Here is a 16,655-nt window from a genome sequence, read left to right as displayed (position 1 = left end):
CAAGAGTATGGATTGGAGCCATTCCCTGTGTCACCCTGGCAATACACGAGTTTAAACGTTGTTCATCTGATTTTCTCTATTTTCAACTCAATAAACATTTACTATCGAAAACTCTGATTTCTGCCCGTTTTGTTTTCGATGATTTTCCGCACAATTCGATTTAGCCTCGTCGTCAATGAATGGTGCTCATTGCAACTACATCCGTGAGAAGTAGAGACGTCGATTAATCGCTCGATTAATTCAATTAGTCGAATATCTGAAGTTATAATCGATTAATTTTGTATCGAATAATTTGAAATCAAAATATGAATACATCGAATAATAGTCACTGTAATCGCTATTAATGAAAGAAGGAATCTTTCTCAAGGTTAATGCATTTTTAGGCTTAGAATTAGGCTATATATTTTTCTTTATCCAACATCTAACATCACGCGACCAGAATGCCAACGTGATACGTGATTATTTCGAGAAATAAATATTCGTTCGATTAATCGAATATTGAAAGAGAATTATTCGAATGAATCGAATATTGAAAAATGTCCCAACGATTAATCGATAATCGAATAAAATGAAAAATTTAGACATCACTAGTGAGAAGGAACGGTTCGAATTCAGAATCATAAGAATCATAATTTAATACCAATGAGATACATATAGAGGTGGAGCAGTGGGCGAAGTGTATCTGTATTGGCAAGCAAAATATCGTGTCGTAATTATTTGCATTCAATATGGAATGTGTATGGAAGAAACAAAACAATGTTGAAAGTACTCATGGTTGCATCATAATTTGAGCCAAAATTCTCATGAAATCATTTAACTGGTTGTTTTTTAACAGATGACAATCATATCGTGGCTTATTTCGATTATTCATGTGGTAAAAAGGTCCAGAGAGCAATCATATGCTTAGTTCTCGAAAGCAGTAACATTTTCGGTGAAATTTTGATTAATTGGCGATTATTATCTCACAACATACACACCGACACTCAGAGCCTTCGAAACATCCACTTAATAACGGTAAAATAACGAAACTTCGTTTGTTTCTATGATCGTGGGGGAGTGAAAATGGCACATGGAAATATCACTTTGATCCGTCTTCTTCGTGATTTCACAAATATTCACTTTACGCTATCACATTAGCCTCATATTCGGCGGGAGCACTACAAAAAATTACGTTTTTAATTGATAAATTACTTCCTGAAAATAGCAATTTCACATGGATGCGATGGGCAAACAAAGATAAACAAAACGACTGACGTCACTATCTGTGAGATAGGTATGGCAGCGCATGCTATGTCGCTCGAAATTCGACCAACTTCATCACCTTTTTTTCAGGACATTGATTTAATACTCAGGTTTACAATTATTCTCACATTCTACAATAACATTCCGCGGCGTGATATTTCGAAAAATTGCCTGGCATCCCTGGTCGAAAAAAAAATTGTTGTTCGCAGGGGTGTTATGCTTGATTCGGGAAGCTGTCAATTGACGGCCGGAGAGTCAACACCACTCGTTTACTTCTAATGGCGCGTTTACATCTGTGGATTCATTGGATATATGGATTTATTCACATGAAAATTGACGAATTTACGTTGGATTTACAACCAGATGCCGCAGCGAGTAAAATGAGGATGTTTTGTTTTTTTGGTATGGAATTCGTTCAAATTTTCTAGAAAAATCAGAATTTATCTTCAAATTTCCCGGTTTTGTGTATTCTTTCCACGCTGAAAAGGTTAGAAAATCATCATTTTACAATGGGATATGTGTATTAGGAGGAATGGCTTGTTATAAGTATTGTAACTTTAATTTTTTTCAACTAAGTAAATGATGAATAGGGTGTTTTGCGCAAATCCTTCTCGTATCGGCCCCTCATAACCAATGATATCGACCAATTTGATATGATATCGATTTCATCGCAATTATCCATAGTATCAATAACCGGTATGCATTATCAAACTTAAAATTTTCGAAGATTATCTATGACTTTGGTCAAATCGCGTGTTGAAACCATCGTAAATATACAAAGCTCTAACTTTCTTACTATATACTGACGACATTCAATGGCTAAAATGAATCTAAATTGAAATAAAATGAATAATCACCACCGAATCTTGCTTTTCAGTGCGTAAAATAAACAAACACCCTCACTTTTGTGGTTCTGAGTTCTAATGTAGATGTCGCATGAGCTGATTCAGCTTTGCGTAAATTCGTAAAGAGGCCAAATCGCATGATGTATTCAAGAATATTGACGAATTTACGTTTGATTTACAACCAGATGGTGCAGCTAGTAAAACTTTTTTTTTCATGAAATTCGTTTAAATTTGTTAGAAAAATCCGAATTTTCCTTTAAATTTCCCCGTTGAAAAGGTTAGAAAATCATCATTTTATAATGTGGTATGTATATTAATAGAATGGCGTGGTATAATGCTATAACTTGATTTTTTTCAACTTTGTAAACAATGAGTAGCATGTGTTGCGCTAAAAATACTGCAAACCCTTCTCTTATCGGCCCCTACATAATCAATGATAACAGCCAACTTAATATGATATCGATTTCATCGCCATTATCCACAGCATTCATAACCGTATGCATTATCAAACTTCAATTTTTTAAAGATTATCTATGACTTTGGTCAGAACGTGTGTGGAACCAATCGTAAATATACAAAACTCCAACTTTCTTACCATATGCTGACAACATTTAATGGTTGAAACGAATCTAAATAGAAATAAAATGAATAAGCACGACCGAATCCTGTTTTTGACCCGTGGCCGAGTGGTTAGCGTCTCACATTGTCATGCCGGGTGTTCGGGTTCGATTCCCGTTCTGGCCGGGGGATCTATCGTCAAAGAAATTTCCTTCGACTTGCACTGTGGTCACGCGTATTCTAGAGCTTGCCCCTCGGAATACATTCAAGGCGTGTTATTTGGCTTAAGAAATCTCAACTAATATTAATAAATGACGCTAGTTAATGCATACGTTGAGACGGCAAAAGTTCCGCAGGGAACGTTAACGCCTTTCAAGAAGAATCCTGTTTTTAAGTGCGTATAATAAACAAACATCATCAATTTTGTGGTTCTGAGCTCTAATGTAGCTCTAATGTAGTATCGCATGAGCTGATTCATAATATTCATTTTATAAATTTGCGATTCATTGTAGAATGTAGATGGCGATCTAACATACAATGCTACACCTAGGCGGCGCTGCGGTTTTAAATTTTTCAATGTGAGTTTATGGAAGGTTTGTAGTTCTTTCCATAAATAACAATGTTATAATCACAAAAAAATATATAATTGCGATTAGTTTTGAAGAAATTTTATTCTGCGAAAATTTATATAAGTTAAATGATTTAGGTTTGTCAAGTTTGAATGCTCTAATTCAGCACACCTTTGTCAAATCAGGTATTCGAATATTTCAAACATATAAATAAAATTGTTTCTTTTTGTTGTCTTTTTCATGACTTACAGTAGTTTTATAGTATATTTTTACGGAATCACATGTTTCAAAGGATTATGAAATACACCTCCTATTAGTGTCAATGCGCCCCTCATTCGAGCTAACTTTTAATCGATCACCAGATGATTATTTGGCACGTATTCAGACCTTTTCTGGATTATAACACTTATAAATATTGTAAACATCATGCTTGTACACCATTTGTATCATTTTTTCATAGCTAAATCATTAAATTAACGCATTTTGTTGAACTCAAATCTGATCATGAGTTGTCCAATTCAATAATGTTGTTTTGTCCACATGATTTCCATGGCAACCGCTGGACGCGCTGCAGTTTGTTCATTGTGTCAGTTTCTCTGTGTTGAGTTTGTTCAGGTGAATACTTTTAAAATGCTCAAGAAAAGGCAATATTCTGAAGAAAGCCTAAATTATGAATGGATCAATATGATGACAGAAAACTCAAGCAATGATAAATACAACATCTACTTGAGAATTCGAATGTTTTCATTCAAAAATGGTGATTTCTAAAACCGGACAAACCATGATCATAATTTCTCTTTGAGAAAAATCGTTAAGAAACATAAAAATTTGAATAATTTCAACGCCTTGTGGCAGTATTAGCAACTAGAGACTTGGGGCTTTTCAACAAACCCAAACTCGTATCGAATATATGTGATTTTCTTGAAGAGCAATCGATTTGCATTTACTAGTTGCGTAAAAATACCCTAAATCGGACAAACCAAGATAATTTACCCTAATATGTTATTTTATCTTCACTTACAGTTGTGAATACAGTATAAAAATTGCAAGGCTGTATCAAAAAAGGAACTTCGAAGAATAAAATGAAGAAAATCAATATCAATTTCGTTCGATTGTTGTTTCGATGGAAAATACGCGCTTGCCGTTTTCAAGATGGACGGTTAGATTTATAACTGTTCATTAAATGGGAACAACGATGCGTCAGACAGATTCAATGGAGCTGATGGATTTTCGTCGTTTTCATTCAATAGAGTATTCACATCGGTATTCTGAATACCGACATATTTCATCCATATTCACAGACTTGCAAATGTGTTTAATGTTTCACATCGAATCGCAGAACTCAACATCAATATGAATATTAAGTGTTTTGCTCAGATGAGGCGAATATAGTACTGCCCAACGATTGCCAGATTCAATGTCTACATTATTGATTTCTGTTGATGATCGTCTGTCATTGTCAGTATTTCTTCGTTGCTATATTGGACATCAGAGTACGCTTGTGATCGTGTCGTTGGTGGAATGTTAAGGTAAACGCCTTGTACTTATTACATCCGCCATGCAAGGCGTTCAAAGTTTCAAATCTACGCTTGATCCATTATTGCGGTAACAATATCGAACAGTCACCCATATCCCAGAATCCGATTGGTTTGAAACTCGACTTGACGATTCGATCGAAATCATCTTTTGCATTCTTGTAAATGTGGCAACCTTGCCTTGTCGCAAAACAAACGTCAAAATGATTCATCCGTATTTGTGGAGCAGTTCACTCTCTATCAGACTGGCAGGCCCGGAAACATATTCAAATTGATTTTAATATTGATTAATTGAAGATGATTACTCGATATCGTTTGAATACGTAGAAGACATGGTCCTGACCATAACCTAACTTTTTTTTCCATGAATTTCCTTGCATTTCCACCAATACTTCATCTATAATATAAAGTCATCACCAGAACACGATTTTCGTTCAAGATTTTTCCCACTTGCAGAGAATGTATTACCTTTTTACATAGAACTCATTTGATATGTAGAGCTAACCTTTATAATAACCTAATGTTTAGAAGCATCATTTCATCAAACATATCATAAGTTTTCAAAAGTGTTTAGGAAATTTTATTTTGAGAAAAGTTGAGCTTTTCACTTCGAATTCCTTTGAACCACTTATGTCGTATGCGCAAAAAAAAAGGATAGCAATAAGAGAAAAAATATAATCGCTGTAAGCTCTGGGCAATGAACGCTACTACTTTTGAAATTCGATTATGTTATTTGAGCTTTTATCTAAATGTTCTACAGTGCTTTTTCACCATATGCGGCATTTGTTTTTGGGATTCATGAAACTGCCTAGTGGGCACTTGAAAGCTGCGCTGAATTCCTCCATATTACTAAGAGTTCCCTGAACTCTAAACTTGAACGGAGAGTGTACATCATCTAGGATCCCTTTTGAAGCATTGAGTGGCAATGTTCCACAGCATATCTGTAAGAAATACAGGCGGTAATTCCATGAGTACTTTGTGTATGATCACCATCCGTACATTTCCGAATGACAGGAAGAATAGTTGGTTGTGCGTAAACTCCTCAAAGCCAGGTAAGATTGGTTCTGGACCGTGCTGCTTCACGTATGTCTGATATGCGTGAAATGCTTCCCGAAGGCCACCGTTGTCAGCAATGTTCTCACCCAAGGTCAGATTACCATTGACCTGTGGTGTAAATAATATTTTATCGATATAAAATTAATCCAACTCTAGTTCCGTACAAATCCTTTGGCCTCGGGAACATAATATCGATTATACTGCTGGACGAAACAGGCAGCTCGTTCATCATATTTCTGCAAAGAATGTACCGACCACCACGATTCTCTATTTCCGTGCTTGTCGAAACGAATACCTACCGGAATACGATTACTCAGCTTTTTTAGCAGTAAGTGAAGAAAACTCTTCGTTTACCATCTCTGTCGAATCCATGGGTCAATTCGTGCCCTAGAGTAGATCCCAACCCACCATAGTTCAGGGCTCTACAAGTGAATGGATTGATTTATAGATTATCTTGAAATGATTGGATATAACTTACTCTAGTCCAAGGTAGTAGAAAGGATACTGAATCATTGACACTGGTATGGCTGAAAAAAAAAGAATGGGACTTCTGAATTTATTCGGATTGTTTTCTTCGAGTCAGGATTTTAAGTGTGTTTTCTTATGTATTGTTCGGGAAAAAAATCTTGTATTCTCGCTAGAGGGGTCAATAGAGAGAAGCGGAGACGACAATTTGTTGTGTATTGGCTATAAGTGATGAGTAAAAAATCTACAACTACTGTTCCATACAGAAGTTTACCAGTACACTTAATAAGAAGAGGTATGTTTTTGGTTGCTCTATCTAATAAGTTCTGGAACTACAAATGATACGTATTATGCCTATGGCGTCTTCGTGTGATCTAAACAAAGTACGTTCACTTGTTAATTCAGATGTTTGGTGGCAAATTTAACGCTGTGTCACTGTCATCGCTAGTTCGATGTAGTCGAACACCTCTTGTTTTTCCACGATTTTAACCCACCTACCACTCGCTAGAGGAGCAAAGAATTCGAATCTGAATAAGAAGATAGCAATTTAATTGAAAATTATTTGAAATTATTTCTCTCCGGCAAACATTAAATCGTATAACTTTTACACAGGCTGGATCACATATAAATTCGTATCAAATTACAATCGTATAAAATATCAATCAAATGATGAATCATGTGTATCTGAAATCGTATAAAATGCAAAAACACGCTCCTCAATATCATTGATGGATGAGGTCGTATATCGGTACAACAATCATCCTAATATCGCGATGTGATATATAGTTACGTACATTCTATTAATTTTTTATAACATTGTAAGGTCAAATCGCATATCAGTGTGACATGCATCGTATATCGGTATATACGGCTTTATATACAATTATAATATAACATATTTGTATATCGCCTCCACTTTACATGTACGAGGTATGGCTATTAAAACACGAGACTGCGCGCCTGGGGGCGCCCTAGAGGGGTGGGGGAAAAACGAATAGTGCGTTCGGTAGCTTGTGTCTGCTAAAAATATACGAAAACACGTTTTTGTCACTGTAGTAGTTTGCGAGCAGCAGTGGTTTGAATGGAACGTGGTTGTAGTGCGCGTCGGAAATCATTCGTGACGAAAAACACGAACAACAACCTGCCCATAACGCACCGTCGGTGAAGCAATTTTTAGGGCATTCCAGTGCTCGAACATGCCCCGTACTCGCCAGATCTAGCCCCATGTGACTTTTTTCTATTCCCCAAGATCAAATCCGTGTTGAAAGGTACTCGATTTTAGTCTGTAGAAGAGGGGAAGGAAAAAGTGACGCGGCTTTTGAACACCATCACAAAAGAAGAGTTTCAGCACTGCTTCGAACAATGGAAAAAACCTATGGGAAAGTGTGTGAGGAGCTAAGGGGAGTATATTGAATGGAAGCATATCGTTGTAACGTAATTTTTAAAACATGACCCTTTTTCGTAACCGTTTTTTAATAGCCATATCTCGTATATGCCAATTGTACGCATCATATATCACTCAAATGTGAATGTATGTATATCGCCTCCAGTTATGGCATCTTATACGATTTAATGTTTGCTGAGTACATTCAGTGGAAAGTTCTGAACAGAAGGGAAAAGGAGTCTCAATTCATACTCTCGGGTTGTACGAGCATTGGATTGTTTTTTCAAATATTCGAACGCTTTGGCGAAGTTTTTTCCTTTGAGGTAATATGTATAGCGGCTAATTCAATTCGATAACTCACTGATTACATTGTGTTCAAAATTGTACTGAGCATTCACTTTCAATGGATGTATGGTCCAATCTCTAGCGTTGCTGTCGCGCCACGTGCGCAGTTTTTCACTGTTCAAAAGCTGATTCGCGTTCATACAATTTTCCAGATGATTGCTATCACTGATCTGTAACTGTGTATTCAAAAGGTTGCACAAGGTTTCTTTTTCAATAATGCCGCTAATCATACCCCACGATAGTGCTGTTCTAACTTTCTCGTATCCAAAAACCACTCCTGATGTCCTATCAAACTAATCGTGGCCTTAGACTTCTCTAGGGTGGCATTCTTGGTGTCAACGTCCATCCAGTCCGTGTTCAGGACCATTTGATCAAACTCTCTTCTTATCTCCCGAAGCATCCGTTTGACGCGTGGTTTTGTTTTTGTCAGAAAGTCTTCTTTAGCGATCATGTGGATTACCGCAGGGGGCATTAATTCCTGTACGACCCTAGAGCATTCTTGTTCTCCTTCGGCGCGGACGAAAAAATTGGCAAACAGAAATAAGACAACATTTATCCAAACATATACTTCAATTCGCGCGGGCTCTTCTCGTGATATAACATCGATAAGCTTCTTCAGATACTCTATATCTAGCTCGTCGATTTGTAGCTTATCTTCCGCTGTCGGCATTGCCTCTGGTATTCCTGCGAAAACAGTATCCATATAACACTGCCAGAAAGGAAGTGGTTCCCGAGGTGCGATGTACTGATCGGTTAACATTTGCAATTCTTGCAGCGTGTAATAACCTATATTTGTCTCATTGGACTTCGTACGCTGTAAAAAGACACAATAATTAACAGAAAATTGCAAAATCTTATTCGATTATACGTTCGGCAATCTATTATGGAATTCCGTGAACTCTGTAGCTAAGAATAACATCCTTTCCTCTATATCACCGGGGCTAAGCTCCATTGAACTAATATAGTCGTCATTTTCTTCACTCGAACCGTCTTTTATCAATACCAGATCCGACAAATTGAAAGCGCTAAAATTCCACCACCAAAACACGTACACCATTAATCAAGTGCTAGTTTGTGACATACGAAAACTCACGAGATATTCAGCATATGTGGTAATAAATGATATCCCAGAGATAGCCGGTTACGACTCTTATTTGTATGATCCGGCACGATGTCGAATCCAATAAAGACGCTTTTCGAAAGTTTTCGTTGGATTTTCGCCACCGAGCTTATCCAATCGAATTTCATAGTTTGATTTGGAGTTTTAGTTAAGTTTAACAGAGACGGATACACTGGGAGTCCAAGTTCCTTCAAGGTCCTTTTGAGATATTGTTCGCCGCTGGGATCAGCTGTTGAATGGAACAGAAATTGATTTCCGAAAGTTCACACACGTGAATCACAATTCTGTCTTTTTACCATTATTAAGACATGCTTTGTACATCGTTTTCGCCTGAGCCACCGGTTTAGGGTCCGACCGGGTGATGTTCGTTTCCAGATGGTCACGTACGTTCCGGTAGACCTTTGACGCCCGTTCGCTGTACCAATTGTAGGAATCGTGCGATTTCGGTCGGGGATGATCGTCGGCCCAGTTACCGCAGACGTAAGAGTAGAAATCATCACAGGGATCTACACGAGGGTTCATGTTCTGTTTCAAGGCTGCTGCTGCACGAAGACATTCCTTGCTGTGACAAATGTTCGGTCGGGTCCTCACTGTAATTAGGAACGAATACAGCTGTGCTTCAAACATTCAATTGTTCGTTGAATATACTACCATAACGGTGAATGATGTGGATGATTGATGACAGAAGGACGATCGCTACCAGCAGAATAAATATGAGGGATCGGCGACAAAAAACTCGATATGATCTGCTTGGAGAACAGAGGCCTATATGACAGATAATATGTGATAGAATATTGCCTTGGAATGGTTACCCATCTTTGGACCTATTCAACAGAGGTCGTAATTTGGATCCGATCGATTTAAAGGTAGGAGCCTCTTCTACGTTGTTGGCTGAAACTATTGATATGATTTAATAGACAAAATGTTTCATAATTGTCGAGCCATACCCATAACATTATTCGGGGGGCTTCCTTCCATGGTTGGAATTTTGTTTACTAAAAATGTAATATTGAAATTGAGATGAAAGCTGGAAACTTTTCGAATGATCGTAGTTTTGCCAAAGTGTGTTAAAGAGGATCAGTTTAAGTTCACCGAATTTGAGTTTTGGCTGATTTTAGACGTTCGTCCTAGATCGCTTCGAGAATACTAAACGTGTATGAGCTTTGGGGATAGCTGATGATGGGATTAAAGTGATCACGCTTCTCCAAATGCTCATGAATGGGGGGCTGGCACTAGTTGTACCAAGGTAATCAGACACTGATAATATTCCGGGTTTCCTGAAAATCTAACTTGCCTATCTTGTTCATTTAAGGTGCCGGTTTTGGTAATTACACAGCTAGAATTAGTTTCTAAGCCAATGACATAAAAATAGTTAGAAATAGTACAAAATTTACCGATATATTTCTTAAAAGGATTTTGAAAATGGCATGTGACCCATTCCATGAGGTTGTGCACCAAAGAATCAAATTTCAAATCAAGAATAAGGAGAAAATGAAAACGTTATCTGAATAAACACTAGTTATAACATAAATTCTTTGAAACAAATTTAATTCTTATGCATCAACCTTTGAGAAAGGCGAGTTTCATTTCAGTTTTTCTCTGCGCTTGCTTAACCAAACTTCAATATGAATATACCATGGATAATTATTGGATAATTAAATAGTTGTTTGAAGAGCCGTGGGTAGATCTAGGTTTTGTTTTGTAGTTTACAGGAAACAAGCATTTGAAACACAGATATTTTGAATCTTTGTCACGTCTCTAAATAGAGCATTTTTTTAGTTTATCAGACGAACTCAAGTTCAAACATTTTTATACTTTACTAGCTGATCCGGCAAACTTCGTCCCGCCCAAAATTGATTTTTCGTGATCACATCCACGTTTTCTTATTAGGCGCACATTCATGGGTCCAATTGCAGAACTGTTTGATCTTCTACCCATTAAATTTGATCTTCTACCCATTAAAATTACCTTTTACTTTAAATTCATAGTACTTCTACCAAAATTCGTCATTAGAATATCAGATTACTCTCAGACACAATTCTCGTTCAAGATTTTTCAACCACTTGCAAAAAACATGTTTCTCCGTTACATGGAATAAATGTTTGATACAAAAAATATGATAGAATAAAGACAGCCCTCAATCGGACAATTTATTTCTCGAGTTTTCGGTGATCCATTTTTATTTATATAGATAGAAGACGATATAGGAGTGCGTTCTATCACATTAAAATCCTTTTCCACTTTCGAACGAAGATGAATTTCGTTAGCGCAAACTTCTTCTTCTTCTTTGTTTTTAAGAGGCTTTAAACTTTTCAGTTCATTCGCCTCTATAGCGCAAACATCAAATGGACTAACAACGCTCGTCAATATGTAATCGTTTTCTTTATGAATACCCGAGTAATTTAGAAATTTGTGATTCATTTGTATGGCAGCCCGCCCTTAGAGAGGCGGGAGGAGTGTCTAACTACCTTAAAAACATTTATTGGACCCTAAAACCTCCACATGCCAAATTTGGTTTCATTTGCTTGATTAATTATCGAGTTATAACCCCCTTAGAGAGAACTATCATAAAAACCTTCCCCGACCACGGGGAATATATATATATATATATATATATATATATATATATATATATATATATATATATATATATATATATATATATATATATATATATATATATATATATATATATATATATATATATATATATATATATATATATATATATATATATATATATATATATGTAATATTTTATTATAAATAATATTTTTTATAATATATTATAATAAATATTGATGTGTCCAAAGGCAACGGCCCTGGCAAAAAGGACGTCGACGAACTCATGCTGCGGTGCCGTGAAAATGGTATGGCGATGAATATCTCAAAATGCAAAGTGATCTCATTCTCACGACGGCTCGACACAATCGACCATTCGTACAGCATCGGCAACAATGCGTTGGAGCGGGTCAACTCTATTCGTGATCTGGACCACACAACTGCGATTTCGAGATCATATCTCAGCCACCACAGCTAAAGCATTTGTGGTGCTTGGATTCATTCGAAGACAGACGATTCAATTCACGGATATGTACTCCCTTAAGACACTGTTCTGCACACTGGTTCGCAGCATCTTTGAGTATGCAGTTCCAATATGGGCACCATACCAGACGGTACAAGCTGCCAAGCAACAAAGGGAACGAATTAAGTTTCACACCCAATATCATTTATTGAAAACGAAAAGATGATTTTGCTCGGCCACATGTCACATGATAACGCTTGGCCACACGGTTATTTATATCGTGATTTTTTGACTCGCAACTTTGCAGGTTCAAGTTCGATGGTTAGAGAAGGATTCTCTCAAAGCAGGTAGCTTTCCAGCTACAACAGCCAGATCTTTGATGTAGGGGAAAAGGGGGGAATTTGGACCACCTAAGCAAATCGCCTAATATTTCCAAACCAATACGGTCTAAATAAAAATGTCACATTGTATACTAAGCTACACTTGTTTTCTCTCAATAAATAATGTTTAATCATTATATAAAGCTTCAATCTACCAAATATATCATAAAATAAAAGAGATGATTTTTGGACATTAAAATTTGATGCGGGGTGATTTGGACCGTCTGTGGGGTGATTTGGTCCAGTGTGTGTTTCATCGAAAAAAACATACTTATGTTTATGTAAAGTATTTTGGGATAATGTTACATTCAGTAACAATGTTTTGGGATCGATATCAGGTGTCTTGGCCAGATTCCAGACCAGAAAAGTTGGATTGACACCATCTCGAATTCTGCATGAATCTTTTCACTGTTGGTCGAGCATTTTAAAACACTTTCGATGCTTGGTCAAAGAAAATCCGTTCTCGATGGCCTGCGTTGCTCCTTTCAAGCTCCTCCTTCTTCCAACGTTGACTGTCCATCCTCTTCTCGTAATTCAGCGGCATCTGGAATCAATTGAACCAAAGAAAAGTCTCAAACCTGTAGGACCAATTCACCCCACAAAAAACGTGTCCATGTCACCCCACACAACACGCAAAAATTAAAATGCAATTAATTTCATTTATTGTTATCAAACTTAGAGTTTCGCTACATCAAATTGTTCCTCTCCTGTAGGCGAACAGAACTTTACTGCGCAATACACGAAAAGTTTGTTTAATTAGCGGGAAAAACCTTGAAACCACTATCGGAAAACTCACATTTTTTGACGATCAAAGCGCTTGCTGTGTTTATGCTACCGTTTCCCTCTACTTGTGACGTTTTACCAAAGATTTTTTACTTTAGTTACATACGGTTCAACAATAGAAGGAAATGACATTATAAAAAATCCAAGTTGAGCCGTAATTTTTGAGATAAAGGGGTGGTCCAAATCACCCCGTGTTACCCTACTTGAGAACCATCGTGACGATTGTGTTTCCCCACGGGATAACCCATCAGTTTATAGACGTCGGGCGACCATATGGCATGGTTCATAGAACTGGGGATTCAGATGCTGGACTGGTCAGATTGATCACTATCGAGAAAGCCCAGATCGAACATGTTTAGGAGGTAATCATACTAAGGGTAGATGCAGATAACAAGCAGTATGGAACGAAAACAAACAGTTTCATTCAAACGGATACAAATTCCAACATGCCTCATCTTGGTTGGAAGCATCCCGAAAAGGTTGTTCCTCTCAAAGACATTGATGTTAATTTTTTGAAGAAATAACAATTTTCGCAACTAGTGTTCGCGACCGACTAGTACGAATGAAGAACAAGCGTCCCGTGGAATAGTTTTACTTCCAAATTTTCTTATCGTTATCCCCATCCAAATCACTTACTTCCATTTGAAATGCGATGTATGGTGCATGACACAAATACATAAACCGAATGAACCTTACAAACCGATTCCTACCAAAATTATATTTCATTCGAAATCCAAGCTTTATCCGTGCAAGATCTACGCGATAATCAATCAATGCTTAGAGATATCTCAAGTGTTGTTTCATTCTCTAGTGCAAGCCACATTCCAAACGGTCTTTCTCAAGACCAAATATCCGAGTTCCTGAGCTATCAACAACGAGGTCTCCTTTAGTCGAAGGATCCGCCGTTCCAGTCAGCGGTCAGAGCCACCAACTGGTTATACCTATAAAACCAGTTAGGAATTTATTACACGCGTTTTTTTGGTTCATGAATGTTTCGACCAAACACATTTCACATTAACTGAGCTTTGGTATATCTCTGGAAATTTAAAAAAAAACAGGCAATTCTTACGAAAAGACTAAAACGGCCTTGCGACTGACTTCCATACTTCATAAGAATGAGCATAGAAGTACCTTTGACGGCGGATTTCAATGTGCGCATTTAATACCCGAAACCGTTTCTTACTTCCTTGTATATTGGGTGCTGTTTCAAAGTTTGCAAATAGTTATTTCCATCAAAACATAGTCAATGTGCTTTACAAAAGTAATGAAAATTAAGTACCAAAGAAATGTAACGAATCAAATTTCAATTCGTGTGTTGTTCTTGTTCTCTATAAATGCTGCTTAGAAGCAGCTTGAATAAATAACCAAAGTAATCAGAATGATCGAAATATTCAAGAGTGACATATTTTCTATTTGACGGAGAAAATTTTCGGTTGGAACGAGATCTATCTACGTGATGATAAATATTGATTATAATAATCAATATTTGACTGCATCCAATTCGAACCACTGTTATTTTCTATTGTTTACACTGAATATAGTTGCACAAAACTTCGAGAGATTACTTCACTTTCAGACTATTTTGTTTTAGTGTTAAAATTGAAAAACACTGATTTCGAGAAACGATTCGTACAAAACGCGGTGCGATGCTCAACTAACAGGATGCTAATGGCGGACGACCAAATTTATAACCCATAATTCAGCTATTTGTTGCAGCTATTGGCATTTGCCAATAGTGTATGGTGATTTCGGTGTAAAATTTACTACTCACCGATCATCGTAAAATAGTAATATATGGTACTTCGAACGGAGAGCATGATCTGTTTTTATGACTTAGACACTCACAGAGTTAATTTCCAAAACATTTTCCATGCACCTCATACGATCAACCGGATCGTTGTTCTTTCCCCAATATTTTGACATATTTTGTTAATCTTTGTCAATATTAACTCTTTGTGGTCGCTTGTCTGCTCTCAGCCACCACAACAAGAAACCATGCTAATATTATATTTTACTCAACCAAGTATCAGTTTATGCTTTTTCTAAACGAAGCTTGATGTCTAGTGAACCTGTTCACGAATCAATACGGTGTTCCAATGAGTAATAGATAACGGGACTCAGTATCAAACAAAATGGTCAATGTGGAATGTGGGACAAAAATCATAACAGCAGAATTTAGCCATTGTAACACTTTGGTGTGATGGAAAAGTTTGTTCATTAGTATCAGAACTACTGTTTGCATAAATGTCTCATGTTATTTTGATAATCGCTTAAGTGTCTCAAGCGATAAAATCTTTGTTCATCTAAAGTGAAAAGTTCTGACCATTTCGGATACGCAGAAATCATTATTCGAGCAGCTACTGGTTCAAATTATGCTGAAGTGGTTTTTTTCAAAGTAAAAAAAAAAGGTTTGCATAAGTGTCTTATGCCATCTGAATAATCTCATATAAAACAATCTTTGTTTGTTATACGTGAAAAGTGTTGATCGTTTCGGATACAAATTGCTGGCATTAATTACATATTTATTGCTTTAATGGCAAACGTGTTTTATATCCAACGGATAATAAAAATATAATTATGTATTGATTATACTTCATATGATTTACTCTTGGAGACTGTTTCGAAAGATTTCACACGAAGACGAATTATAAAATATATGTTTTATACAAAACATTACATTAAAATAAATTGTTATGCTAATACATTAGGGTGGCAGTTGAAATGGTCATGTCAAATTTCAAAAAAAAATCCAAAATCCACATATCCATTGCTACCCTATAATACATATACGAGTATATAGTTCACAAGAAAAAAATGTTTATGTTTCATAATCTTGCATGTATCTTTGCTTTTCCAAGGAAAAATAATTCCGACCAGTACGTTACCCATGCCCAAATTTAATACGACCGCAAAGGGTTAAACCACCTAGGGGTGGTGCGGGTACGACGGACAATGGGGATAACATGGACATTCGATTGGTTTGTATAGTTACATTTTGAATTTAATGTTAATGAGAACCCTTCCTACATGACATTCTATGAAAATTGAATCAGCCTTTAACTCTGACGTCTGGTCAAAAGTGGAGAAGGAAATCCAAACCTGAAAATCACAAGTGATTCCGCGTGCAGATGTAATTTTTGTGGTTTCCATATCAAGCAATTCCAAAATTTAATTCAATCGTTATTGTATTTGGGCATGGACCAAGAAGTAAATTCATTTGTTAGTCGAAAAAAATAATAATTGCACTGGTGAGGTGAAACGGACAGTGTCAGTAGGGGTGAGACGAGCTGTGAAAAGTCTCTGTTTTTATTCCTAAGGAATGCACGCGTCTACCAACGGAAATCAAAT

At 36.7% G+C, this 16,655-nt stretch overlaps 1 protein-coding gene across 13 annotated transcripts; it reads right to left on the bottom strand.

Annotated features, from left to right (window-relative positions):
- Positions 1-3,487: 3,487 nt before the first annotated feature.
- LOC129779766 (neprilysin-11-like) lies at positions 3,488-14,974 on the bottom strand. Of its 13 annotated transcripts, none has more exons than XM_055787447.1 (14): positions 14,838-14,974; positions 10,067-10,114; positions 9,932-10,016; positions 9,771-9,865; positions 9,416-9,709; positions 9,093-9,348; positions 8,868-9,024; positions 8,232-8,813; positions 8,016-8,175; positions 6,284-6,332; positions 6,160-6,227; positions 5,970-6,100; positions 5,749-5,913; positions 3,488-5,690 (listed from the first exon to the last, which is right to left on the bottom strand). In XM_055787447.1, exons 2-14 carry the CDS (start codon positions 10,095-10,097, stop codon positions 5,517-5,519), a joined length of 2,247 nt encoding a protein of 748 aa, XP_055643422.1. In that variant the 5' UTR covers positions 10,098-10,114; positions 14,838-14,974; the 3' UTR covers positions 3,488-5,516. The 13 variants fall into 13 exon arrangements, with proteins under 13 accessions (XP_055643422.1, XP_055643420.1, XP_055643416.1 ...); XM_055787445.1 differs by having other exon boundaries at positions 10,067-10,265; positions 14,838-14,968; XM_055787441.1 differs by having other exon boundaries at positions 10,067-10,468; positions 14,761-14,967.
- Between the last annotated feature and the right edge of the window lie 1,681 nt (positions 14,975-16,655).

Source organism: Toxorhynchites rutilus, chromosome 3 (genome assembly GCF_029784135.1).
Source record: "Toxorhynchites rutilus septentrionalis strain SRP chromosome 3, ASM2978413v1, whole genome shotgun sequence".
In the NCBI taxonomy this organism is placed as follows: Eukaryota; Metazoa; Arthropoda; class Insecta; order Diptera; family Culicidae; genus Toxorhynchites; species Toxorhynchites rutilus.
This window is presented reverse-complemented; position numbering and strand designations above follow the sequence as displayed.